This window comes from Prionailurus bengalensis, chromosome B1, assembly GCF_016509475.1.
Source record: "Prionailurus bengalensis isolate Pbe53 chromosome B1, Fcat_Pben_1.1_paternal_pri, whole genome shotgun sequence".
Lineage (NCBI taxonomy): Eukaryota > Metazoa > Chordata > Mammalia > Carnivora > Felidae > Prionailurus > Prionailurus bengalensis.
In genome coordinates this window covers 43,043,462-43,070,727 of record NC_057344.1, presented here as the reverse complement: position 1 = coordinate 43,070,727, position 27,266 = coordinate 43,043,462, and the positions used below count along the sequence as shown (strand labels likewise).

General features: G+C 33.4%; 1 protein-coding gene across 3 annotated transcripts in view; it reads left to right on the top strand.

Moving 5' to 3' along the window:
• Nucleotides 1-27,266, top strand: part of ADAM2 (ADAM metallopeptidase domain 2) — a 136,899-nt gene that overhangs the window by 109,017 nt on the left and 616 nt on the right. For 2 of the 3 annotated variants that reach the window (XM_043563591.1, XM_043563596.1), the window contains 5 exons: nt 7,032-7,215; nt 16,574-16,651; nt 16,890-17,031; nt 25,574-25,733; nt 27,197-27,256. In XM_043563591.1, the coding sequence (XP_043419526.1) occupies nt 7,032-7,215; nt 16,574-16,651; nt 16,890-17,031; nt 25,574-25,733; nt 27,197-27,230 (598 nt within the window). In that variant the 3' untranslated portion in view covers nt 27,231-27,256. Of the gene's footprint in view, nt 1-7,031; nt 7,216-16,573; nt 16,652-16,889; nt 17,032-25,573; nt 25,734-27,196; nt 27,257-27,266 lie in introns of those variants that run through there. The other variant, XR_006294637.1, reaches the window with a different exon arrangement.

Sequence of the window (27,266 nt, the reverse complement as noted above, 5' to 3'; positions counted from 1 at the left end):
GTTTTTTTGTGTTCATGTTGCATTTATTTTGGTAAATATATTCTTAAACATTCTACTTTTGAAACTTGTGAATAGTTTTCTTAATTTCATGTTCACATTGTTCATTGCTGATATATAATAATATTGAAAATGCAAACAAAATTTTTATATTGATCTTTTATATTGTGTGACCTTCCTAAATTCATTTTTTTTGTATCTGAGTTTCTTAGCATTTCCATGTCCAGGATCATTTTATTTTGAATTGTTTATTCTTTTTTAATTAGGATGCTTTTTAATTTGTTTCTTTTGCTTGAAAATGTTGCAGTATAAGTGGAGAAAGAAGAGACTTTTGCTTATTCCCAAATTTATTAGAAAAATTAAGCATTAAGTTTATTATTAACTGTAAGGGTTTTTTTTTGGGGGGGGTGCCTTTTACCAAACTAGGAAAGTGCTCCTGTATTCTTACTTTCTAGAGAGTTTTAAATCTTGAATGGTGGACTAGCACCTGGGTTGCTTAGTTGGTTGAGCATCTGACTCTTGATTTCAACTCAGGTCATGATCTCAGGGTTGTGGGGTCGAGCCCTGCATCAGCTCCATGCTCAACATGGAGCCTGCTTAAGATTTTCCCTCTTTCCCCTCTGCCCTTCTCCCCCATTCATACTCTCTCTCTCTCTCTGAAAAACAAACACCTTCCCTTCCCACCGCCCCCTGCCCCCACCACCGCCTGCCTGCAAAATCCAGAAAATCTTGGGTGGTGGCTGCACTTTTTTCAAATGCTTCTCATCCATCTATTGATATGTCTCTGTGTTCTGTCCATTATTCTATTGATATTGTATATTACATCAATCGACTTTCAGATGTTAAACCAACTTCGGGTAATGTTTTTGTTATTTACTCTGACAATGTCTGGCTTTTAAAATATGCTTTTTTAATTTATTTATTTTCTGATGCTCTTCTTTTCTTTAGGTAGATCCAATTTTCTGACCCATATCATTTTCCTTATGCCTGAAGAATTTTTTTTAAACATTTCTTGCAAAACAGGTCTGGGGGCAAAAAACACTATCACTTTTTGTTTGTCTCAGAAAGTCTTTATTTCTCCTTACTTTTGAAGAATAATTCACTGGACACAGAATTCCAAGTTAGATTTTTTTTCTTTCAACCCTTAAAACTTCCCTCCACTCTCTTCTTCTTTCATTGTTTTTACGGTAAAGGGATGTTGTATTTCTTATCTTTGTTCTTCTGTAAGTAAGGTATGTGCCCATCCTAGTTGCCTGCAAGATTTTCTCATTGACTTTGGTTTCTTTAGGTGCATGCAACATATTTGTGTGTGTTCTCTGAGTTTCTTGCATTTGTGATTTAATGTCAGTAGTTTTGGAAAGATCTTGGCTGTTATTTTCTTAAATTTTTTCCCTTCATTTTCCTTCTCCTTCTGCAATTTTATTATGAATACGTTACAGTTTTTGATATTGTTCCATAGTTCTTGGATTTTTTTCAGTTATTTTTTATTATTGAGTTTTCATTTAGGAAGTTTCTATTGACCTATCATTGACTTCATTGAGTATTTTGCTGTTTTGACTGAGTTTTAATGATGAGCCCTTGGGAGCCATTCTTAATTTCTGTTACTTTTTTTTTTTATTTTGCGATTATCTTCTTTTCATTCTTTTTTTAAATTTTTTTTTCAACGTTTATTTATTTATTTTGGGACAGAGAGAGACAGAGCATGAACAGGGGAGGGGCAGAGAGAGAGGGAGACACAGAATCGGAAACAGGCTCCAGGCTCTGAGCCATCAGCCCAGAGCCCGACGTGGGGCTCGAACTCACGGACCGCGAGATCGTGACCTGGCTGAAGTCGGACGCTTAACCGACTGCGCCACCCAGGCGCCCCATCTTCTTTTCATTCTTATAGCTTATTCTGACAATTTCCGTATCTCTGCTGACATTTTCTCTCTGGTAAAACATAATGAACTACTGATGTATGATACAAAATGGATGAACCTTGCAAATTTTAATAATTAAAATACACGAGACAAAAATCCTTATGATTTCCCCTATATAAATTTTCCAGAAAAGGTAAATCCATGGAGACAAAAATCAGGTCACTGTTTACTTGGGGATGGACTCATCAGTAAAAATTGATTCTGAATGCCCACAAAGGAAAATGGACTCCACAGGATTTTGGTGATATTTGCACATAAATATATCCTTAAAATTATTTGATTCATTTTAATCTAAGTAACTTTTTTATCTTAATGAAACTGTGGGAAATTTTGCATGAGAGTTCCTACTCCATGCCTCACTTCCATCCTGAAGCTATACCAACAGGAATGCTTTAGGCAACAAGCTTCAAGCCTTGTGGGCCCTCAGGTCCCCACCACCGAGCTGGGCGGGGCCAGCAGGGAGAACTCTGAGGGGTTTGGGAGGGGCACTCAGGAGACTGCCTGACGCTGCCCTCACCCCCACCCCCCCGCGCTCCCCTCCCAGAAGAGGCTAGAAGACAACATGAAGGCCTAGGGACACTTGGGGGCTGCCCAGTCTCTGTTCCAGGTCAGGGAAATGCTGACCAAGTGGAGTTTTCTAATGAAAACAGATGCCCCCCCCAAAAAAAGAAAAAAAAGAGTTTGGAAGTCATTTCTCTTGTCGTAACAACAACAAACTAAACAAGTAAACAAACTGAAATCCATGACTTTTCTTTGACCCATCAGAGAACTGAGGTTGCAGAAAAAACCATCTACATGAATCCCAATAGTTTATTTTTGCTTTTGTTTCCCTTGGCTCAGGAGACATATCTAGTAAGAAGTCTTCATGGGCAATGTCAAAGAGGTTACTGCCTGTGTTCTCTAGCATTTTGATGTTTCTTGTCTCACATTTAGGTCTTTCATCCATTTTGAATTTATTTTTATGTATGGTATAGAATGTGGTCCAGTTTCATTCTTTTGCATATTGTTGTTCAGTTTACCCAACACTATTTGTTGAAGTGAAGAGACTGTCTTTTTTCCCATGGGATATTCTTTCCTGCTTCTGTGTGTGTGTGTGTGTGTGTGTGTGTGTGTGCGCGTGTTCTATTTAGCTGTATTGATCTAAGTGATCTATATGTGTATTTTTGTGCCAGTACCATACTGTCTTGATCACTACAGCTTTGTAATATAACTTGAAGTTTGGAATTGGATGCCTCCAGCTTTTCTTTTCTTTTTTGAGGTTTCTCTGGCTATTCAGCATCTTTTGTGGTCCACACAAATTTTAGGATTGTTTGTTCTAGCTCTGTGAAAAATGATGTTGATACTTTGCTAGGGATTGTATTAAATGTGTTGATTGCTTTGGGTAGTATAGACATTTTAATAATATTTGTTCTTCTAACAAATATTATTTTTTCCATTTCTTTGTGTCCTTTTCAATTTCTTTCATAAGTATTCCATAGATTATTTCCCTCTTTGGTTAGGTTTATTCCTAGGTATCTTATGGTTTTTGGTGCAATTGTAAATAGGATTGATTCCTTAATTTCCTTTCTGCTGCTTTATTATTGGTGTGTAGAAATGCAACCGATTTCTGTACATTGGTTTTGTATCCTACTACTTTACTGAATTTGTGTATCAGTTCTAGCAGAGTTTTGATGCATGGAGTCTTTTGGGTTTTTCATGTAGAGTATTGTGTCATCTGCAAATAGTGAAAGTTTGGCTTCTTCCTTTTCAGTTTGGATGCCTTTTATTTCTTTTTGTTGTCTGATTGCTGTGGCTAAGACTTCCAATACTATGTTAAATAACAATGGTGTGAGTGGACATCCCTGTGTTCTTCCATAGAGGAAAAAAGCTCTCAGGTTTTCCCCATTGGGAAGATATTAACTGGGTTTTTCACAAATGGCCTTGATTATGTTGAGGTATATTCCCTCTAACCTTACTTTGTTGAGGGTTTTTATCATGAATGGATGTTGTACAGATCCTTTTTCTGCATATATTGAAATGATCAGATGCTTCTTATCCTTTCTTTTATTAATGTAGTGTTTCATTTTGGTCAATTTTCAAATATTGAGCCACCTTTGCAACACAGGAATAAATCCCACTTGTTAATGTTGATTTTTAAAAAATGTATTGTTGGATTCAGTTTGTTTGTATTTTATTGAGAATTTTGCATCAATTTTGACCAAGGATATTGGCCTATAATTTTCTGTTTTAGTGGTGCCTTATTCTGGTTTTGATATCAGGGTAATCCTGACCTCATAGAATGAATTTGGAAGTTTTCCTTCCTTTTCTATTTTCTGGAATAGTTTGAGAAGAGTAGACATTAAGTCTTCTTTAAACGCTTTTTTTAGAATTTGCTTCTGAAACCATTTGGCCTTGAACTTTTGTTTTTTTGGGAGGGTTTTGATTACTGATTCCATTTCTTTGCAGGTTATCAGTCTATTCAAGTTTACTATTCCTCCATATATGTTTAATATCGTAAGAAGGTTTCCAAGTATTTTGTGGAGTGAGTGGATCATTTTACATTTCCATCAACAGTGTAAAACCTCACCAACATTTGGTATTGTAATAACTTTTTATATGCTTGTAGGGTTTTGTTTGTTTGTTTGTCTGTTTTCTTTTGGTCATTCTTAAAAGGTAAAACCATTCTGGTTTCACTTTGAATTTATGTACTAATTAATGAAATGATCAGTCTTTCATGTGATTATTAGCCTTTTTCATACCTTCTTTGGTAAATTGTCTTGGCAAATCTGTAGCCTATTTTCAAATTGTGGTTTGTTATTATTAAATTGAAAAAATAGTTTACATATTCAGAATATAATCTTTATCAGATGTATGAAATGTAAATATTTTCCCCAAATCTATCCCTTTTCTTTCCTTAATGGCATCTTTCAAAGAGCAGAAGACTTTAATTTCGATGAAGCCCAATTTATTCATTTATTTTTTTACAGATTATGGTTTTGGTATAGTATCTGAGAAATCTGTGCTCCATTGCCATAATAGTGGTGAAAGCAGAAGTGTTTGTTTTGTTCCTGATTAAAGAGTGGTAGCATTCAATCTTTGGACTTTAACCATGATGTTACTAGTTGGTTATTCATACAGCTGTTATCTGTTTGAGGAAGTTCCTTTCTATTCCCACTTTGACTAGATATGTTTATCATGGATCAGTGATTAAATAGCATTTATTAAATGCTATTTCTGTGCCTTTTGAAATAATTATGTGTTCCCTTCCCCTTTATTCTGTGACTTTTCTCTTAGGTATTAACCCAATGATACATTCCTGGGTAAATCCCACTTAGTCATGGTGTATAATCATTTTATGTAATTCTAGATTTGGTTTGCTAATATTTTGTTAAGAATTTTTGTGTCCGTATTTATTGTATTGTGGTGTCTTGTCTTTGCTTTGATGTCAGAATACTACTTGCCCATAAAATAAGTTAGAAAATGTTTTATTTTTCTCACTTTCTGTAAATGTTTGTGTAGAATTAGTAATATTTTTCATGTATTTTATAGAATTTATCACTAGAGTCATGTGGCCTTAGGCTTTTCTTTGTAATTAGGGAGCACATTTAGATTCAAGGTAAATTTAGTTTCCACTGCTGTTACTTCTTATCAATCATTCTCAGATCTCTCTAGCACATGCATGTAGCCTCTCTGTCAGCTAAGGATGTGATATAAGGATAGTTTATCATTACCCTTAATGGAGCTATTACTTCCAGTATTGTGTCTTTGATTTTTATCTTATCTGTCACTAACCCCAACTGGGATTTCAATCTCAGACTCATAGTGCTGCTGGTTTTACATTCTTTCCCTACCAAATTTGCCACTTTATTCAAAGTGTTAATGGGTGAAGTTTTTTGTCCTCTTCACCATATCTAGAACCATTTTGCTGACATTTAATTTAATAGTTTTCATGGCCAGCTCTGACTCTGGTAAAATAACAGCATCAACTGATCTGAGAGGGCATAGGAGCAGATTCAGTAAAGAAGACCATAGTTCCCACTACTCTTGATTTTATGGCAGCTTTTCATAAATAACTTCTCACTTTTTTGTTTGTTTTGGTAAGTTTTATAGCCCTGAAATGGTTGTTTTGACAAATTTGCCCAGTTTTATGCTTGTTTGGGGAATAGATGATTTAACTATATCTTCTCTTTCTCATAGCCCCCTCATGTACATTTATCTGTACAATTTTCTTTATTCTGTGTCTAACTTATTACAAAATCTAGCACTGATCCATGATAAATACTCTCACATAACTAGGAATAAAAAGAGTCTTCCTCATCTGATAAAGCTATCTGCATTTTGTAGTTTTGCAAGCTTCCAAGATCAATTCCCTTTAGTGTGAAGAACTTGGTGTACATTTTCTTTAGTCCAAGACTGCTGATGATGAATGTTCTCAATTATTGTCTGAAAATACCATATTTCATTTTGAAAGGTATTTTCTCTGCACATAAAATAGGAAGACAGTAGATAGTTTGGTTTTTTTTTTTTGGAATTTGTCATTCAATAATCTTCTGGTTTCCATTGTTTCTGTTGGAAAGTCAGTCTTAAATTGTATTATTACGCTTTTGCTTTTCATGCTTTTTAATATTCTGATTACCTTTATCACTTTTTTTGTGGTTTACAGCACTATCTTCATGATGTATCTTAGTAGTTTTATTTTAATATTTATTGTATATAACGCTTCTTGGATGTGGGATTCAATGTTTTGTCAGTTGGGACCCATCATCCTGAGAGTAAGAATTATGTTTGAAAAATTAAAAAGAAAATCCAAAGAGACTGGTATTTAGATGAACTTTACCAATTTTTAAAAATGGAATAAGCTTGGAATTGCTTATATTTAAGAATCAAAAAAGAGTGAAACAATTACTTTAAAAAAAGTGATCAGGCTAACTTGGAAATGGTTCAAAATTATTAAAATGTTCAGTTATTATTTACAATGCAGGTAAGGCTTTTATATTTTCTTGTTGTTTTACAATTAATCGCATGAATCTTTTTGCAAGACTTCAATGCTTTACCTAAATCTTTTTGATTTATAAATGATATTCTAATATTTCTTTTTATTGAAGGGTAATGATTTCATTTATGGGTAAATTTTAGGGATCTGCAGTGTGGAAAATTAATATGTGAGTATAAAAAAGAAGAAATAATTAATATTCCAAATGCCACTGCTATTTATGCCAACATAAATGGACACATCTGCGTTGCATTGGATTTTCCACATGATTTTATAATTACCAAAAAGATGTGGGTAAAAGAAGGAACTGTTTGTGGTAATAATAAGGTATGTAGTCTTTTTCCCCAAATAAGTTCTTAATATTTTATACTCTATTTTCAAATGCATGTTTAATATTTTTCTCATAATTGAAGTGTACATTTGATTTCAAAAATAAAAACTTTAAAAATAAGAAAAAACATTTTAAATCTACATTCATGCAGATTATTTTTCTATAAACATTTTATTGGCTATTTAGTACTTTTTTCATTGATACTAACGTATCTTCACTGAACAGAGAATCGTACTGTTCTTTCACTAGATTTTTTTTAAATTTTTTTTAACGTTTATTTATTTTTGAGGCAGAGAGACAGAGCATGAACGGGGGAGGGTCAGAGAGAGGGAGACACAGAATCTGAAACGGGCTCCAGGCTCCGAGCTGTCAGCACAGAGCCCGACACGGGGCTCGAACTCACAGACCGTGAGATCATGACCTGAGCCGAAGTCGGTCGCTCGACCAACTGAGCCACCCAGGCGCCCCTCACTAGATTTTATTAAATTGTTTCATGGTACATAGAGATGTAATTCATGCCATGAATTATCTTTTAATAGAATTACTTGAAAAGAACTGTTAAAATAATATACACTCATTTTAGTGATGAAAATAATAAAAATGAGATAAAAGCAAAATCATTCAAATGCATATATATGAGATGTGACTACTTTCCATGTTCATGGACCTTCCAACAACTTTTTATATACCCATACAAACAATTGTAAAATACTTAGTATACTAACTATATTTTATATATATGTGATACTTGAATTTTTCTTCCAATATCTTATCTAAATTCAAGTTAACATATAGTGTCATATTGGTTAACATATAACATGATCTTATATGTAGAAAGCCATAAACATTACACAGAGATACAGAGATACACAGACACACACACTATATTAGAACTAATAAACAAATTCAGCAAAGTTGTAGGATACAAAATCAGGACATAAAAATCAGTGAGTGGAATCTCTATATAGTAAAGGTGAACATTCTGAAAAGGGAATTATGTTATCAGCTCCACTTATAACATCAATAAGAATAAAATACTTAGGAATTAACTTAATAAAGGAAGTAAAAGGCTTGTACACTGAAAACTATAGTTAACATATAGTGTCATATAGTTAACATATGGTGTCATATTGGTTTCAAGTGTAGGATTTAGTGATTCATCACTTGTATATGCAGTGCTCATCATCACAAGTGTCCTCCTAAATGCCCATCACCATTTAGCTCATTCCCCCACCTACTTCCCCCTCACCCTCTTCCCTTCCATCAACCCTATTTGTTCTCTTTTGCTTCCCTTCCCTTCCCTTATGTTCATCTCTTTTGTTTCTTAAATTCCACATATGAGTGAAATCATATGGGCCATCTGGGGCTACTCTGGGCTTGGGTTGGATCAGATCAGGAGTTTCCTAGAGATGTGGTAACACCAAACTGTAGGGCACTTTCCTTGTATTGTCTCCTGAGAAGGTTGGTGGGCAGGGCCTACAGTCAGACCAGATGCCTGTCCCTAGTCCACTGCTGAGGCTGCAGTGGCACTGGTGCGTGTGATTATTTGGCACGCTTCCCAGGGCAAGAGTCATGTTAGAGTGGTGCTGGCCACTATTGGGCAGCTTGCACACTGCTTGTGGCACTACTTTGGATGAACATGGCCAAAGGCATATTGGAGGCAAATATTTGTAGAAGAACTCAGGGGGAGGGTTAGCAAGGTTTGTGTGGGCCTGCTGTGGTGGACAGGCTATGTCCTCAGGAGAATGCAGGGGCAGTGTGGCCTACTAGCAAACTAGATGGAATGTTGATGCTGTGCTGTTTCACACAGGTGTCTGTGTGTCTAGTGTGTGGGGCAGAGAAGAGAAATAGTGCCCGCCAGCTCCTTTGTTCCTGGAAAAGTCTCCCAAAGATCCCTCTCTTCCGGCTCAGACTCAGAGATTAGTAAACAAATCTCCCTCTCATATACCCCATATACACTGCTGCTTCTGTGCTCCATCTCCACGGGGCTGTTTGTTGTGCTGTCTCTTTAAGGGCTCAAGTTTCCAATCACCTTTCCTGGCTCTCCCAGAGCCAAGCCCAGTGATTTTTTAAAGTTCCAGGCATTAAGCCTCACTGATTGTAAGAACTTGTGAAATTATGCCCTTCTGGTTTTCAAAGCCAGATGTTATAAGGATTTGTCTTTCTCATGTGAGTTCCTCATGCCTGAGTATTCTGGTGTGAGGGGTTCTTTCTCTGTTTTCTCCACGCCTGAGGTATCTCTACCTCCTGTGGACAGTCCTGTAATTCTGTTGAGCTCTGGACTATCCCTTCATACTTTCTCTGAGGTGGTCTTTTTTCTACATTTAGCTATGGAGAGTCTGTTCTGCCAGTCTACAGGTTATTTTTGGGGGGTTCTGTACACTGATATGGGTGTTGTCTAGTTGTATCCATGGGACAAGGTGAGCTTAGGATTCTCCTACTCTGCCATCTTCCCTGGGAGTGTAGCTGTGTGTTTTTAATAGATAGTGCTTACTATATTGAGGTAGTTTCCCTCTACTCCTAATTTGTTAGATTCTTTTTTATCATTAAAAGGTGTTCAATTTTGTCATATGGTTTTTCTACTTCAATCGAGATGGTTGTGTGATTATTTCCCCCCTTTATTCCTTTAATGTAGTGTATTACATTGATTTTTGTATGTCGAATCATTCCCACATTCCATAAATTAATCCTACGTGGTTATGATATGCAAATTTTTAATATGTTGTTGAATTCTGTTTACTCATGTTTTGTTGAGAACATTGCATTAATATTTACAATCAATATTTGTTTGTAGTTTTCCTTTATTATCGTGTCCTTGGTTTTTATATTAGGGTAATTCTGGCCTTATAGAATGGATCTGGAAGTGTGCCTTCCTTTACATTTGTTGTAAGAATTTGAGAAAGACTGATTTAAATATTTGGTGAAATTCTGTAAATATTTAGTAAAATTCACCAATGAAGCTATCTGGTCCAGGAATGTTCTTTGTTTCAAGGATTTTGATTACTGATTTAATATCTTTATGAGTTATAGGTCTAGTCAGATTTTCTACTTCTCTTTGATATAATGTTGGTAGATGGGGTGTTCCTAAAAATTTGTTCATTTTATTAGCTTATCCAAATGTTGGTGCTCAGTTTTTCACCTTATAAAGCTCGTTATTTCTGTAAAATTGATAGCAATGTGCTCACCTTTATTTCTAATTTCCTTATTTGAATATTATTTATTTTAGTAATTCTAGGTAAAATATTTTTCAATTTTTTTGGTCTTTAATTTTTATTCTCTAATTTGGTTTTCTGTTTTCTCTTTTATTTCTGTTCTAATCTTTGTTATTCCCTTCCTTCTGCCACCTCTTGGCTTGTTTGCTTGTTTGTGTGTTTGTTTATGGTGAAAGTTTAAGTTTTTTATTTAAAATTCTTCTTCCTTTTCTAGGGGCACTTGGATGAGTCAGTCAGTTGAGCTTCCAACTCTTGATATCGGCTCAGATAGCATAGTTCATGGGATCGAGCCCCTCATTGGTTTCTGTGCTGATAGTACAGAGCCTGCTTGGGATTATCTCTCTTCCTCTCTCTCTCTGCTCCTCCCCTGCTCACACACACTCTTTCTCACTCTCACTCTGTCTCAAAATAAGTGAATAAACATTTTTAAAAAATTTAAAAATAAAATCATTCTTCCTTTTTAACGTGTTGGCTTACAGTTAAAAATTACTGTCAGCAGTGTTTTCCTGCATTTCATGTCTGGTGTATTGTGTTTTTGTTTTCTTTTGTTTCAGAATATTTTCTAATTTCCATTGTGTATTTTTGTTGACTAGTTTTTTTATTTAATATGTGATAATTTCACATATTTGTAAATTTTTCAGTGTTCCTTCTGATTTTACTGTATAGTTTCACTTGACTGTAATCAGAAAAGATACTTTGCATAATTTCAATCTTTCCAAATTTATTAAGACTTGTCTTGTGACTATATATGTCTTAATGTATACAATGCCCATGTGCAGTTGAGACAAATGTGTATTTTGCTATTGTTAAGCAGTGTTCTATATATGTCCATTAGGTCCAATTGTTATACAGTGTTTTCACATCCTCTATTTCTTTATTGATCTTCTGTCCCCTTCTTTTCAAAAGTGGAATATTGAAGGCTATTATTGTAGAGCTATCTATTTCTCTCAGCAATTCTGTTTGTGCCATTATGTGGGAGTTCTGATGTTTGATATATACATTTTTATCATTTGTATGTTTCTTGGTGAATTTTGATTACTTATTAATCTAGAGTGTACTTTTTTTCTTGCAATGATAGTTGATTTAAAATCTATTTTGTCTGATATTAGTATAGCCATTCTCATTCCCTTTTGTTGTTACTTTCATGGAATATATTTTTCCATCCTTTCAATTTCTACATGTTTGTGACATTGGATATCAGGTGAATGTCTTGCAGAAAGAGTCCCTTTAAACATATAGTTGAGCAATGTTATCCATTCTGCCACCCCATGGTATTTGATTGAAGAATTTAATCCATTAACATTAATGTAACTTATAGAAAAGGACTTACTTTTGACATTTTATTATTTTTATATTTCTTATAACTTCTTTTTGTACATCATTTCCCCATCACTACCTTCACTTTTCTTTAGTTCATGTTTTGTAGTAACACATTTTTTATTCTCTTCTCTATACCTTTTGTATATATTCTATAGATTATTATATTTGTGGTTACTATGGGATTGCATATAGCATCCTAAAGTTATAACAATCTAATTTGAACTGATACCAAGTTAACTTCAAGTATACACAAACATCTACTCTTGTACATCTTTGCCCTCCACACTTTTTTTCGATGTCAAAAATTACATTTTATATACTGTGTACCCATTAACACAGACTTATAATTATTTAATTTTATGTATTTGTCTTTTTAATCTCAGAAATTTTCAAAATGGAGTTATAAATGAAAACTACAATACTACTAATTTGTATACTTTCGTCATTTATTTATTGTTACCAGAGATCTTTATTTCTGTGTGTAAATTCTAGTTACAGACTAGCAAGTTTTTATTTATCTTGTAGGACTCCTTTTAGTACTTTTTTGTAGGCTAGGTCTTATGGTAATAAATTCCCTCAAATTTTATTTCTTTTTAATATGAGAATGTATTAATTTCCCCTATCAAATTCAGCTCAGTTTTGTTGGATATAGAATTCTAAGTTGTCAGGACTTTTTATTTTCCTTCTAGCATTTCCAATATATGAGCCCATTGCGTTTTGGTTTTAAAAGTTTTTAATGAGGAATCTGCTATAATTTTGTTAAGGATAATTTGTACATGGTAATTCATTTTCCAATTGCTGTTTTTAAAATTCTATTTTTTTTTTGGCATTTTGTTTGATTATAATGTGTTTTGGTGTGAATCTCTTTGCCTTTGCCTTAGTTGGTATTCATTTGTCTCATAGGATTTGTAGATCCATGTTATTCTTCAAACATGGGGAATTTCAGACATCAGTTTTTCAACTAATTTCCCTGTCTCCTTTTTTCTCATCTACTTCAGGGAGTCCCATAATATGTATTTTGATCTGCCTGATGGTATTTCATAACTCTCTTTATCTTTGTTCATTTTCTTTGTTTTTTTCTTTCTTCATCTAAGACTCCAAAGTTTAAAATATCTTATCTTTAAATCACTGATTCTTTCTTCTGCCAACCAAAATTTGTTTTTGAGTCTAAATTATAAATTTTTAAATTTAGTTATTACATGTTTGCATCATAATTTTTTGGTTGCTATTTATAATTGCTATCTCTGTTGGTATTCTCATTTTGTTCATATATAATTTTTCTGATTTTCTTTCTTTCTTAAACTATGTTTTTATTTAAATTTTCTTTTATTTAACTTTTTCATATTTAGTATAGTTATTTAAAAATAACATTATGTCACTTAATCTTCTTTCTTTGAATGGACCATGTTCTCCTGTTTCTTTTTCTACCTTTTAATGTTGTTTGTTGTTGTTGTTGTTGAAAATTGGACATTTGAGAAAACAGACATTTCTCCCTGTGTTTGCAGACTGACTCTGTGCTTGGGAAGTTGGGTGTGCTCTAAGCCTTGGAATCAGCCTGAGGAGAAAGAAAGCTTGTGGTCTTCTCAGAACTTTTGTGATGATGCATCTTTCCTGAGCTTCCCTGTGGCTTTTTTGATTTCCCACATACATGGATATTATCAGATGTCTTACTTTTCAAAATATTCTCATGCCATCCTCTCCTTTGGGCTTCACATGATCTATTGTATGTCTTTACCCATTATTTTTTGCCCCAAGTGCTTGCAAAACTTAAGTTTCCTTGCAGCATTCCTGAGCAGTGTCCATTGCTTCTCCTTATCTAAGATTCAAGTTAGGTTAAACAGAGACCAGTCCTTCAGGTAGCTCCCAAGAAAAATACAAAATTGAAAATATGGTTTCCTCTGCTCCCTTCAGTTCAAAGGAAATCATTGTGAACTCAGCAGTTTCCTCCTCCATACCAAGACTATGCCATGCTGGGGAAGGAGTGGGGGCAAATTTGATTTTAAAAATTCCACAAAGTTTGGAGCACCTAGGTGGCTCAACTGGTTATACATCCAACTCTTGATTTTGGCTTAGGTCATGATCTCATGGTTTGTGAGATTGAGGCCTGCATTGGGCTCTCTATGCTGACAGCACACCTCTGCTTGGGATTCTCTCTCTCCCGCTCTCAAAATAAATCAGTAAACTCTAAAAAAATTACCACAAACTTTTCTACAATTTTAAATTTGGCTGTTTCTTGATTGGGCATTTTCTTGGTTGCCATAGACCATTGACTATTTCTAGAGTTCTTATTGGTTATTTTAGCCAGCTTTCCTTCTTATTATTTTAAAAATATCTCCAAGATAGAACAAGAACTTTGGACTTTCTAATGCACCATTCTGTTGATGCTTCTATCCAGACTATTTTTTCAGTATTTAGTAAAACCTGTTTATAATTCTGTCACTTGTACAGGGTAAACATGATCACTTAAAGTCTATTTGCTTGGTCACTGATGGCCTGTAGAGGAATACTGGCTTCAGCTTCTGGTTACTTTTGTGGAATCATATTGTCTCATTTTAACTTTTGTGAACTTAAAATTATTTTCACTTTATCTCTGGTACAGTCATGTGTTCTTTTCAAGGAATATGTGCACATAATTTATTCACTATTTTAAGTCCTCTGTACAAGAATCCTATTCTAACATAGTGACAAGAATAGGAAACTGCATCAGTTTTCTTACCACAAACCAAATTTTCAAAAAATCTGTTTCAAAGTGTTTGGTGAGGAACCATTGTTTTCTTTATATTATATTATATTATATTATATTATATTATATTATATTATGATATGGTGATAAAAAACTTCTGTGATTTTGTAGCTAGCTCTCCACTTTGGATGGTGTTTTTTCCTAGCCTTTCTGCATGGTACAACTGAAGTAACCATGTTAAAGCCAAAAAACTTTTTTTCATTGCACAAATAGAATACTCATAATACCAACAATGGCTTCTCAACTTTTTTCTTCTCTAGTTGAAAGAATTTATTTAATGCTTATGAGAGTTATGTTTATCTTCTTCTTGACAACAGCTCTGCAAATTATTTAACTTCTCTGCCCAAGTGCTAGTTAGGTGATAAAGCATCATTGTAACAAAACAGATATATTTCTAACAATAGCAACACTAGTCTGTCAGAATAGCCTGGTCATCAATTTATAATAAGTATATTTCCTTCTTAAACAGAGGTATGGGTTGCCAAAATTATCAGACACCTTTAATAATGTGTTATTTCATACTCACCATGTTTAGCAAAACCTTTTTTGGGAAGATTCATTGTCTGGTTTTAAAAATTAGTATATTATTAGTATATATTTTTAAGAAGAAACTCCCAAAGAAATACTGACAATATTTAGAAAACATTTTTATAAAAATAATATTTCCAGTTACATGTTCTTTGGTTTGCCATGTCACTCAGAGACTTTTCATAACATCAATAAATGTTTAAATATTTTAAAAATATTAAGCATAGTTGAAAGAAGTTGAAAGAAGTCTCAAAAAATAACTGCTAAACTTCTGAGCTTTCTGTGTAGCTTTCCCTACCTCAATCAATCATACTACTACTAAGAGTGTTATATAAACCAGAAACCTTGGTGTCATTGACCCATCTTTCTTTTCATCCTCCAATAAAATCAATTTATCATTAAAATTAAGTGTATTAAACTTTTTAATGATACCTCAAATAGAACCATGAGTTTTCATTACACCATTACCACTCAATTTCACTCTATGGTTATCATTTTCTGGACTACCGTAAGGTGTCCTAATTTGTCTCTCAACATTTTCATTGCCTTTTCCATCCTTTTTTCCAAAAAGGATCTTCCATGAAATCTCTAAAAACAACCAATTGCTTGCAGGTTATAGGCCATCTTTCTGCTTAAGAATGTAAGGCCCCACGGGCTCCTGGGTGACTGTGTCGTTTGAGCATCTGACTTTGGCTCAGGTCATGATCTCACAGTTCATGAAATGGAGCTCCACAGCGGACTCCACACTGGCAATGCGGAACCTGCTTGGGATTCCTGCTCTCTCCTCTCTCTCTGCCCCTGCCCCACTTGTGCTTTCTCCCTCTCTCTCTCTCTCTCTCAAAATAAATAAATAAACTTTAAAAAAATAATGTAAGACCCTGCACAATCCTGCCATTACAGTTACTGTCACATCACATTTGGCCTTTTTATTTGTGCATTTCTATATCTTTCACTGCAATATGAACAAAATGAGATTTTTTTTTGTTCACTGGTTTTTTCTCAGGACAGGCATGCTGTAGGACTCAATTATTTAGTGAATTCATGATTAAATGGTTGTTCTCTGTGTACCAGCTACACTGCTGTTAATATTTCTCAAAAGTTTTGTATTATCTTTCAATGTAGGGTCATTTTAAATATTATTTCTTTTCCTATAAGTACTTTGTCTTTCATTTCTATCCTTGCCTAAGTCTTGTTCAACATCCGGGGTTGATAAGAGGTTTGATAAGATTAAACTATTCCCACATATCAGATAAATTCCCTGTGCTTTTTTCATTATAGTGTTTATGACATAGTTGTCTTCACTTTTATTTATTTGATGTCTTTTATACCAGCACAAGAAGAGAAGATACTTCTGTTGTTTTCTTGACTATCAGATAATCAGAGTCTCATCTAGTGCTGGAAACAGCACTATAAATTAATCAACTTATTGCTAGTGTGTTAACACTTATTAAATGAATACCTTTTATATCAGTATCATAGAGAATTATTTTAATGAAATGTCAAATATAGATGTTATTTCAGTTATTTTACTTTGGCTTATTTTCTTTTCAGGTTTGCAAGAATAAAGAATGTGTAGATGCTGGATATTTGAATTATGATTGTACTCCAGGAAAATGCAATGAACGTGGTGTAAGTGCAGTAATGTGATGTGAGAATAGAAATCACTGAGCGTAATACTAGAAAGTAAACACATAACTGAACACATAAACACAGACACACACACACACACACACACACACACGTTTATATACTCATAAACCACATAAGAATATTGGCCTCATTTGACCTAAGTATTATTTTTAAATTCTACTGGAACACAAATAATTATATTTCTTATCTTAAAAGATGATATTTCTCCTTGTTTCAGGTATGCAATAATAAAAAGAACTGTCACTGTAACCCTTCGTATTTGCCTCCTAATTGTGAAACTAGTGATGATGCATGGACTGGTGGGAGTGTTGACAGTGGAAATTTTCCGCCTCAAGTAGCTGCTGGCCTTGCTAGTTCTGGTAAGTATTAATAAAAAATTGAAAACATAACTAAAACTACATTTTAATTTATTAAATTTAATAAAATAAATAATATTTTATTTAGTTGTCTATAATCTATATTTAGATTAGATATGGACTTAAATAATAAATCATATGAGGAAAGTTTATATTTTACTTGTAGAGAGTAATATAACATAGGTAACATATATTATATATAAGGCATATCAGTAAAAGCCCCGGCAGGAAAACAAAAATCACTTTAGCCCCACACACAGAAGGAATTCAACATAAGGCATCAGGCAACACACAATGGCAGAGATGAAAGCCAATCGGAGAATCTTTAGGCAACACAGGAATCCACTATCACTTCGGCAGTTGGAGGGACAATGAAAGGAGGCAGTATTACTAGTACCAACATCTGAGCCATCTAGCATGACTTGTAACTATGGTCAGGGTTACATACCAGCAGGTAGATCACAAGCAGAGGTACTACCTATCATGAAGAGTTATAGGGCATATAAGCCACTAAGGGAGATGGTGCAGAGACAGGGGTTAAATACTATAAATAGTTGGACTATTCTGACCCTCCAAAAGTTTTTCAGTTACTCCTGTTAGCCTAATATAACTAGAAGTCTGGAGTTCTTAGAAAATGTAGTTTCCTACAATTTTTCTTCAAAGAAGATGGATTTTAGAGTAAGCCAAGCATATCCAATGATGATTAGGGACAGTCTTAATATAAAAACCTAAATTTCAGATAATTAAAGCAGCTTTTCCCAGATTTTGAGCTAGAGGTAGTTCTTAACATTTCCACATTCATTCCAGTGTTTGTCATATGGTAATAGATTGGTAAGTTAAAAACATTAGAGTATACTTAATGCATTTCAAACTGTTTCCATTCTGTAGAACAATTAGTTTGCAGTAACTTTTCTTCAAATCAGCTGTAATTTATTGCTTCTGTCCATGCACACACATTTCACCAATAATCAGAAGAGACCACTTCTTTCATTGAGTCCAGGTTGACCTTAGTGGTATAACTGATCAATAAAATGTATAGAAGTGAGATTCTGACTGGGTTTTTTAGAATACCAATTCTTGCAACTCTCATTGTTGGAATGCTCATTCTGTTGAAAATCATCTTCCCTATTTGAAATTTGACTACATTGAGACACAAAATATGAATTCCCCAAATTCATGACGCACAAAATGAACACAATTAAATGATTGTTTTAAGTTTCTATGTTTGGGTAAAGTTTCCTGCACCTCTTTCTATCTATAACAGAAAACAATTTGGTAACTAGATAGTGTATTTATATAAAAGGAATCCAAGACATATGGCATTAGCTTTAGAATTGGATGGTACATGGAAGGTAGAAAGTCATCTAGGAAACTGTTGAAGACTTTTGGTATATGTTGAAATTGTCTTGAGAATACTGTTGGTGAACAATTCAAAGATAGCTTTAAAACATGTTATTAGAAATTGGAGAAATAAGGACATTTATTATGAAGTGGCAAATTGTTTGGCATCACTGTTGCCTGTGACAATATGGAAAATAGAATTTATGGTTCTGGTCAGCAAGATTTCCAGATAGATTGTAAAGATTTCCAGTAGGTGATTTAATTTGCCTATGATAATGTATGAGAAGAGAGTAATAGTTAATGAAGACACATTTCAATTCTCAAGTAAAATGTAGATCAAATATAAAAGACAGGATTTTGTGTTTTGTTTTGTTTTGGTTTAGTTTGAAAATAAAATATTCTCATCCTTAGACTCTTCCAACAAAACATGCTTATTGAGAGAAATAGCTAAAAACTAAATCTGAGATATTGAACAATAAAATTTGACATCAGTTAACAATTAAGTCAAGCATGTGACTGTAAGACTCTTTTAAATCCTAAAAAAAACCAAAGTGATGAATTTTATAGATCTTATTTATGCAAAAGGTCTTCTAAGTGTTGTATTAGAATGCTTCTAAAAACTCTGAAAAAGTAAGGCTATGAAGAATGTTGAATAAGTTATCTCATAGCAGCCTCACCAGGGTCCAATATAGAAAAAATTTTATCTCAAAAAGATTTGTGGGCATGACTTTTCCTTTGATTAATGGGGTGTACTTTTTATTTGACACACAAGAAGCCCACACATTTTAAAGGAATTGTATCAGCTCAGACTAAAAGTGATCAAAATAGTACATAAATTCTTTGAATCCCAATTAGTTATGGGCAAGAAACAAGGCTGATAAAGCTATTCAGTTGTAAAAATGGCTATTCCTATGGAAAAGGAATTATAAATCAAAGATATAACCAAGAAACCAGAATTAAAATTTCTTTAGCCTGTGGGTTTATAATTTTTAAATATCAATACCAACAAAAATAACCAGCCCCCCACCCCAACTCTAGAAATAGATGTTTTCACAAGTTAAATCCAGAAAATTTTTGCAAGGAAGAAATACCATTTTCAAAAAACTGGTAGGAAGGACTTTTATCACCTCATTGTATAAGGAAAATATAACCCTGATACCAAATCCAGACAAGTAAGTTAACATAGATAAAGTTACAGAAAAACATCTTTTATAAAAACAGATGTAAACATTCTTACCAATATATTAGCATATTCTATAGCTATCCATATTAAAAGTATAGTAATCTGGACTAATTGGGATTTATCTTAGAAATACAAGTCTCCTGTATCACTTGAAAGTCAATCAGTGGAATTCATCAAATCAATGAAATTATTTTTAAAAAGTATACAATTTTCTCATGTGATGCATAAAAATCATTTGACAAAAAATTCAACACCTATTTATGAATTTTTTTAAAAAAACTGCAAACTAACAGAAGTAAACTTGATCAATCTGATAAACAGCATCAACAGAAAATGTACCTAATACAACTTATGATGAAGTACATTGTTTTTCAAAAAAAAAAAATTCAAAGCAGGGGAACAAATTATGCTGTCACCATACCTATTCAACATTTTCCCATAAATCCTAGCCATCCTAACTATAGTGCAATAACAAAAAACAAGAAATCAAGAACATAAAGATTATTATCAGAAAGGATGAAATGAGACTGCATATGTTGTAGTTAAGTACAATATTAAATCCTAAGGGATCTACAAAACACTTCTAGAAGTAATATATTTTGAAAGATCAGAGGAAATAATGTTCAAAAGTTAGTAGTATTGTTTTATAATAACAGCAGTAAATGGAAACCAACTTATAATTAGTACTATTTACACTATTATAAATATATAATATTTTGGAAATAAATTTAACAAAATATGTATAATATCTTTACACTGAAACTAAAACAGAAATGCAGACAGATGTTAAACATAAAAATAAGTTGAGAAATTTGCCACATACACCAGGTTTATTATTTTAAGATTCTCACCAAATCTATAGATTAAAAAACCCAATCATAAGAGCATGCAACTTTTTATCTATTAATATTTGATTCTAAAATATTTGCAAAAGTGCAATTTAATTAATTAAAAAAACAACCCACCCTGAAAAAAAGCTTAGTCTATTTCCCTTATATTGAATTTAGTATATTACAGATTTAAATATAGTTATGTTAATGAAGACAGTGTGGCATTGGTAATGGATAGATATACAAACAGATCAATGATATGGAATATGGAATAGGGAGTCTTGATATATGGTTAAACATTTTTTTCAAGGAAGATACAAAGATAGTTCAATGAATAAAAATCATTTCAAAACATTGTATTATAACAATTGAATATCTACATAAGACCATTGACCCTTAAAATCTCAACTTGCCAATTTATATGAAATAAATCATAAATCTAAATGCATAAATGAAAAATATATATCTTCATGAGGGAAGCAGGGGAATTTTTAAAAAAAAAATTTAAATGTTTATTTATTTTTGAGAGAGAGAGCGCGCGCGCGCGCGCGCGCGCGCGCGCATGAGTGGGGGAGGGGCAGAGAGCAAGGGAGACAGAATCTGAAGCAGGCTCCAGGCACTGAGCTGTCAGCACAGAGCCCAAGAACTGTGAGATCATGAACTGAACCAAAGTCGGGAGCTTAACTGACTGAGCCACCCAGGTACCCCAGGAAGCAGGGAAATTTCTACATGACCTTGGAATAAGCAATAATTTCTTAGACAAGACATGAAAATACATACCAATACAATACAATACAATACAATACAATACAATACAATACAAGAAAGGTATTTTGGAACTCATGAAAATTTTATCACATGTACAGTATTTCTTAATAAAAATAGAGTATTGAGAAAGACTGCTTCTGCTCTTCACAGGGGTCACACTTTCTATTCATCTATATTATCAAACAGTTCTGAAGAGAAACTACAGAATAAAGAGTTCTGAGTATAAATAGCAAAGGATAGGACTATTATAGAAGTTAGAAAAAATTTTGGGGGCACTGATGCTACAAACCTATCTACTTCATTTAAAAACATGTTAATTTATAAAACTATAAAAGTTTAAAATTTTATGCTAATAGTCATATTAAAATATAGAAATGATTTATTTTTTAAATGACTCTCCAGAAATTTTATTTACTTATTTATTTATTTATTCAATTAAAGTTAGTTAACATATAGTGTAATAATGATTTCAAGAATACAATTTAGTGATTCATCCCAACAAGTGCCCTCCTTAATGTCCATCACACATTTAACCCATCCCCCCACTCAACATCCTGCCAGCAACCTTCAGTTTGTTCTCTGTATTTAAGACTTTGCTTCCCTCTCTGTTTTTATCTTACTTTTCCTTTCCTTCTTCTATGTCCATCTGTTTTGTTTCTTAAGTTCCACATAATGATATTTGTCTTTTTCTGACTGACTTTTCAGTTAACATTACATTGTAGTTCAATCCACGTTGTTGCAAATGGCAAGATTTCCTTCTTTTCGATTGCCGAGTAATACTCTATTGTATATATATACTACATCTTTATCCATTCATTAGTCAATGGACATTTGGCTCTTTCCATAATTTGGATATTGTTGATAGCGCTGCTATAAACATTGGGGTGCATAGGGCCTTTCAAATCAGCATTTTTGTATCCTTTGGATCAATTCCTAATTGTGCAATTGCTCGGTCCTAGGATGGCTCTATTTTTAATTTTTTGAGGGACCTTCATAGTGTTTGCCAGAGTAGCTGCACCAGTTTGCATTCTCACCAACATGCAAAAATGTCTCCCCTTTCTCTGCAGGCTCACGAACATCTGTTGTTGCCTGAGTCGTTAATTTCAGCCATTCTGTGGGTGTGAGGTGATATATCATTGTGGTTTTGATTTGTACATCCCTGATGATGAGTGATGTTGAGCATCTTTTCATGTGTCTATTAGCCATCTGGATGTCTTCTTTGGAAAAGTGTCTATTCACGTCTTTTGCCCATTTCCTCACTGGTTTATTTGTTTTTTGGGTGTTGTGTTTTGATAATTTCTTTATAGATTTTGGATACTAATCCCTTATCTGATATGTCATTTGCAAATATCTTTTCCCATTCCGTTGGTTGCCTTTTAGCTTTGCTAAAAGGATTGTTTCTTTCACTGTGCAGAAACATTTTATTTTGACGAGGTCCCAATAGTTCATTTTTGCTTTTGTTTCCCTTGCCTCCAGGGCATACCTAGTAAGAAGATGCTGCAGCCGAGGTCAAAGAGGTTGTTGCCTGTTTGCTCCTTTAGGGTTCTGATGGTTTCCTGTCTCACATTTAGGTCTTTATCCATGGTAAATTTATTTTTTTTGTGTATGCTGTAAGAAAGTGGTCCAGTTTCATTCTTTTGCATGTCATGGTCCAGTTTTCCCCACACTATTTCCTAAAGAGACTATCTTTTTATCATTGGATACTCTTTACTGCTTTGTCAATGATTAGTGGGGTCCATTTCTAGGTTTTCTATTCTGTTCTACTGATCTATGTGTCCGTTTTGTGCCAGTACCATACTGTCTTCATGATTACAGCTTTGTAATACAGCTTGAAGTCCAGGATTGTGATGCCTCCAGCTTTGGTTTCCTTTTTCAACATTACTTTGGCTATTTGGGGTCTTTTCTGGTTCCATACAAATTTTAGAATTGTTTGTTGTAGCCCTGTGAAGAACGCTTGTGTTTTTTTGATAGGGATTGCACTGAATGTGTTGACTGCTTTGGGTAGTATCAACATTTTAACAATATTTGTTTTTCAGTCCATTACCATGGAATATTTTTCCTTTTTTTTTTTGGTGTCTTATTCAATTTCTTTCATATGCTGTCTATAGTTTTCAGCATACAGATATTTTACCTCTTTGGTTGAATTTATTCCTTGGTATTTTATGGTTTTTGGTGTAATTGTAAATGGGAGCGATTCCTTAATATCTCTTTCTGCTACTTCATTATTGGTGTATATAAATGCAACTGATTTCTGTATGTTGACTTTATATCCTGTGACTTTGCTGAATTCCTGGATCAGTTCTAGCAATTTTTTTTTGTGGTGTTCTTCAGGTTTTCTTCATGTAGAGTATCATGTCATCTGCAAAGAGTGAAAGTTTGACTTCTTCCTTGACAGTTTGTATGCCTTTTTTTTTTCTTTGTGTTATCTGATTGCTGAGGCTATGACTTCCAGGACCATGTTGAACCACAGTGGTGAGAATGGAAAACCTTGCTGTGTTCCTGATCTTAGGGGGAAGGTCTCAGTTTTTCCCAATTGAGGGTGATATTAGCTGTGGGTCATTCATATTTGGTCTTTATGATGTTGAGGTATGTTCCTTATATCCCTACTTTCTTGAGGGTTTTTTATCAAAAAGTGATGCTGTGTTTTGTCAAATGTTTTTTTCTCCATCTATTGAGAGGATTATGTGGTTCTTATACATTTTTAATAATGTGTTGTGTCATATTGATTGATTTGTGGATATTGAACCATCCCTGCAGCCCAGGAATAAATCCTACCTGATTGTGGTGAATAATGATTTTAATGTATTGTTGGATTTTTTTGCTAATATGAGAATTTTTGCATGCATATTAATTGGAGAAATTAGTATGTAATTCTCCTTTTCAATGGAGTATTTGTTTTTTGGAATCAAGGTAATTCTGGCTTAATAGAATGAGTTTGGAAGTTTTCCTTCCATGTGTATTTTTTGGAATGGCTTCAAAAGAATAGTTACTAGATTTTCTTTAAATGTTTGGTAGAATTCCCCTGAGAAGCCATCTCATACTGAACTCTTGTTTGTTTGGAGATTTTGATTACTGATTCAATTCCTTTACTGATTATGGGTCTATTCAAATTTTCTATTTTTCCTGTTTCAGTTTGGTAGTTTATTTGTTTTTAGGAATTTATCCATTTCTTCCAGATTGCTCTATTTGTCATATAATTGCTCATAATATTCTCTTGTGATTGTTTGTATTTCTGTGGTGTTGGCTGTGATCTCTTTCATTCATGATTTTATTTATTTTGGGTCCTTTCCTATTTAATTTTGATAAATCTGGTTAAAGGTTTATCAATTTTGTTATTTCTTTCAAAGAACCAGCTCCTAGTTTTGTTAATCTGTTCTACTATTTTTTTTAATTAAAAAAAAATGTTTACTCATTTTGAGAGAGAGAGCGTGCACATGAGTGGGGGAGGGGCAGAGAGAGAGAGGGAAACACAGAATCCAAAGCAGGCTTCAGGCTATGAGCTGTCAGCACAGAGCCCAATGTGGGGCTCACACTCACAAACTGAGAGACCATAACCTGAGCTGAAGTAGGAGGCTTAACCAACTGAGCCACCCAGGCACCCCTCTACTATCTTTTTTCATATCTTTGATCTGCTCTAATCTTTATTATTTCCCTTCTTCTGCTGGTTTGGGGCTTTATTTGCAGTTCTTTTTCCAGCCGCTTTATGTATAAAGTTAGCTTGTGTGTTTGAGACATTTCTTCCTTCTTTAGGAAGGCCTGGATTGCTATATAATTCCCTCTTATGACTGCCTTAGCTGAATCCCAAAAATTTTGAACTATTGTGTTTTCATTTTCATTGGTTTCAATGTACTTTTTAATTTCCTCTTTAATTTCTTGGTTAACCCACTCATTCTTTAGTCGAATGTTCTTTAATATCCAAGTATTTCTGTTCTTTCTAAAATTTTTCTTGTGATTTCAAGTTTCATAGTGTTGTGGTAAGAAAATACACATGGTAGGAGCTTGATCTCTTTGTACTTGTTGAGGGCTGAGAATTGAACCAGTATGCTATCTATTCTGGAGAATGTTAAATGTTCACTGGAGAAGAATAGGTATTCTGCTGCTTCAGGATGAAATGTTCTTAATATATCTGTTAAGTGCATTTGGTACAGTGTGTCATTCAAAGCCATTGTTTCCTTATTGATTTTCTACTTAGGTAACCTGTCCATTGTTTTAAGTGGGGTGTTAAAGTCCCCACTTATAGCATTGTATTATTATCAATGATTTTCTTTATGTTTGTGACAAATTGATGTACATATTTTAGTGTCTCAGCGTTGGGGGCATAAATATTTACAGTTGTTAGATCTTGGTGGATAGACCCCCTTAACAATTGTCTTTATTATATTCCTGGTAATTGCTTTCAAATCACTGGTGTTTTCTCTCCTAGAAAGACGCTACATTGAAAATGCTTATCATTCCAAACCTACAAGATGGCCATTTTTCCTACTCATTCCTTTTTTCATTATTCTCTGTTTACTGATTGCCGTACTGGTAAAAGTTTATTTCCAAAGAAACAAATGGAGAACTGAGGAGTATACAAGCGATGAGTATATTGATTTCATATTTAAGATTCATTCTTTTGATAATTTTTTGGCGTATATATGACCTATTAATAAATAACAGCATGATGATATAAATAATAATTCAGATTCAATTTTTATCTTCATGTAAAATATAATACTTAATATATTAATAATCAGTATAGTGCATAATAAATAGAATATTTAAAAGGTCAGGAATTTTAATATTGTAACAACTTGAACTCTGTTGGGATAAATTTAAGTGGAAACGATTTTTAGTTAATGTTTTTCTACCTCTTTTTATTATTTGATCTTAATTATTAAATATGTATTAAACATTATTACTTTATTTTTTATTATTTATATATTTCAAAGTATTTTGTGCATACTATTTTATTAAAAGTAAACAGAGAAATCTAAAAGAGTAATTAGTCTTTTAGGCTGTTAAATAAATTGAAAGTTAGGCAACCAAAGGTTGAAAAGATTAAAAGTTAATAAATAGTAGACTGAACTATTGAGATTATAGTCAAGGCTAATCTTTAGAAAAAATAAAATAAGTTTTCATTAAAAAACCTTAGAAACATCTGAAAATATGCTTCAAAAATAAAAATAAATATTATACTTGTGTTACTTTTCTTCAGAGGAATTGCTATAAAATAATTTGTGCCTTCGGGTTCTGTGTTGCTATTCATTTTACTTAATAAACATTAAATTTTATTAAAATATTTAAAGTTCATAAGATAATATAAATAAAAGAAATACGTTTCACAGAAATGATTTGAAAATGTTATGTAACATTTCTGAAATAATATGCAGGGTGTAAAATAGTTAACATAATTCAATTTGTAAGGATATTCATATGTTGGGTGACTTTATTGTGGAAAAATGATACCAAATATCTTTGGGAGAGAAAGTAGCTGGTAAAATTCATAGAAATAAATATGGCAGAAGATGAATCACAAGAAAGCTTAATGTTATTTAGCTAATAGTGTCATTAATATGAAAATTATGCATTCATTTTTAGGTAAATTTACATTAATCTATTTTTTTCTCATGTTAATCTTGATTACTAATTGATCAGTGTTCTCAGTGGTAATATATTCTTTTTTCTAATTTTTTAAAAAAAAATTCTTTTTTTCAACGTTTATTTATTTTTGGGACAGAGAGAGACAGAGCATGAATGGGGGAGGGGCAGAGAGAGAGGGAGACACAGAATCCGAAACAGGCTTCAGGCTCTGAGCCATCAGCCCTGAGCCTGACACGGGGCTCGAACTCATGGACCACGAGATCGTGACCCGGCTGAAGTCGGACGCTTAACCGACTGCGCCACCCAGGCGCCCCAGTGGTAATATATTCTTAAGGAGTGCTTAGTCTCAGATCCTAGATAGGAATTCAAAGCTGTATCAATATTAAAAGTGTATACAGAGTTTTGTGGAACAGTCTAGAAAAAATATAATTTTAAGTGATTATATTTATTTTGAAATATATAGGCAACTTGAAAGTGAGAGTGAACCTAGGGATTAGCCAGGAAAACAATCCATCATATCACAGTGAGTATAA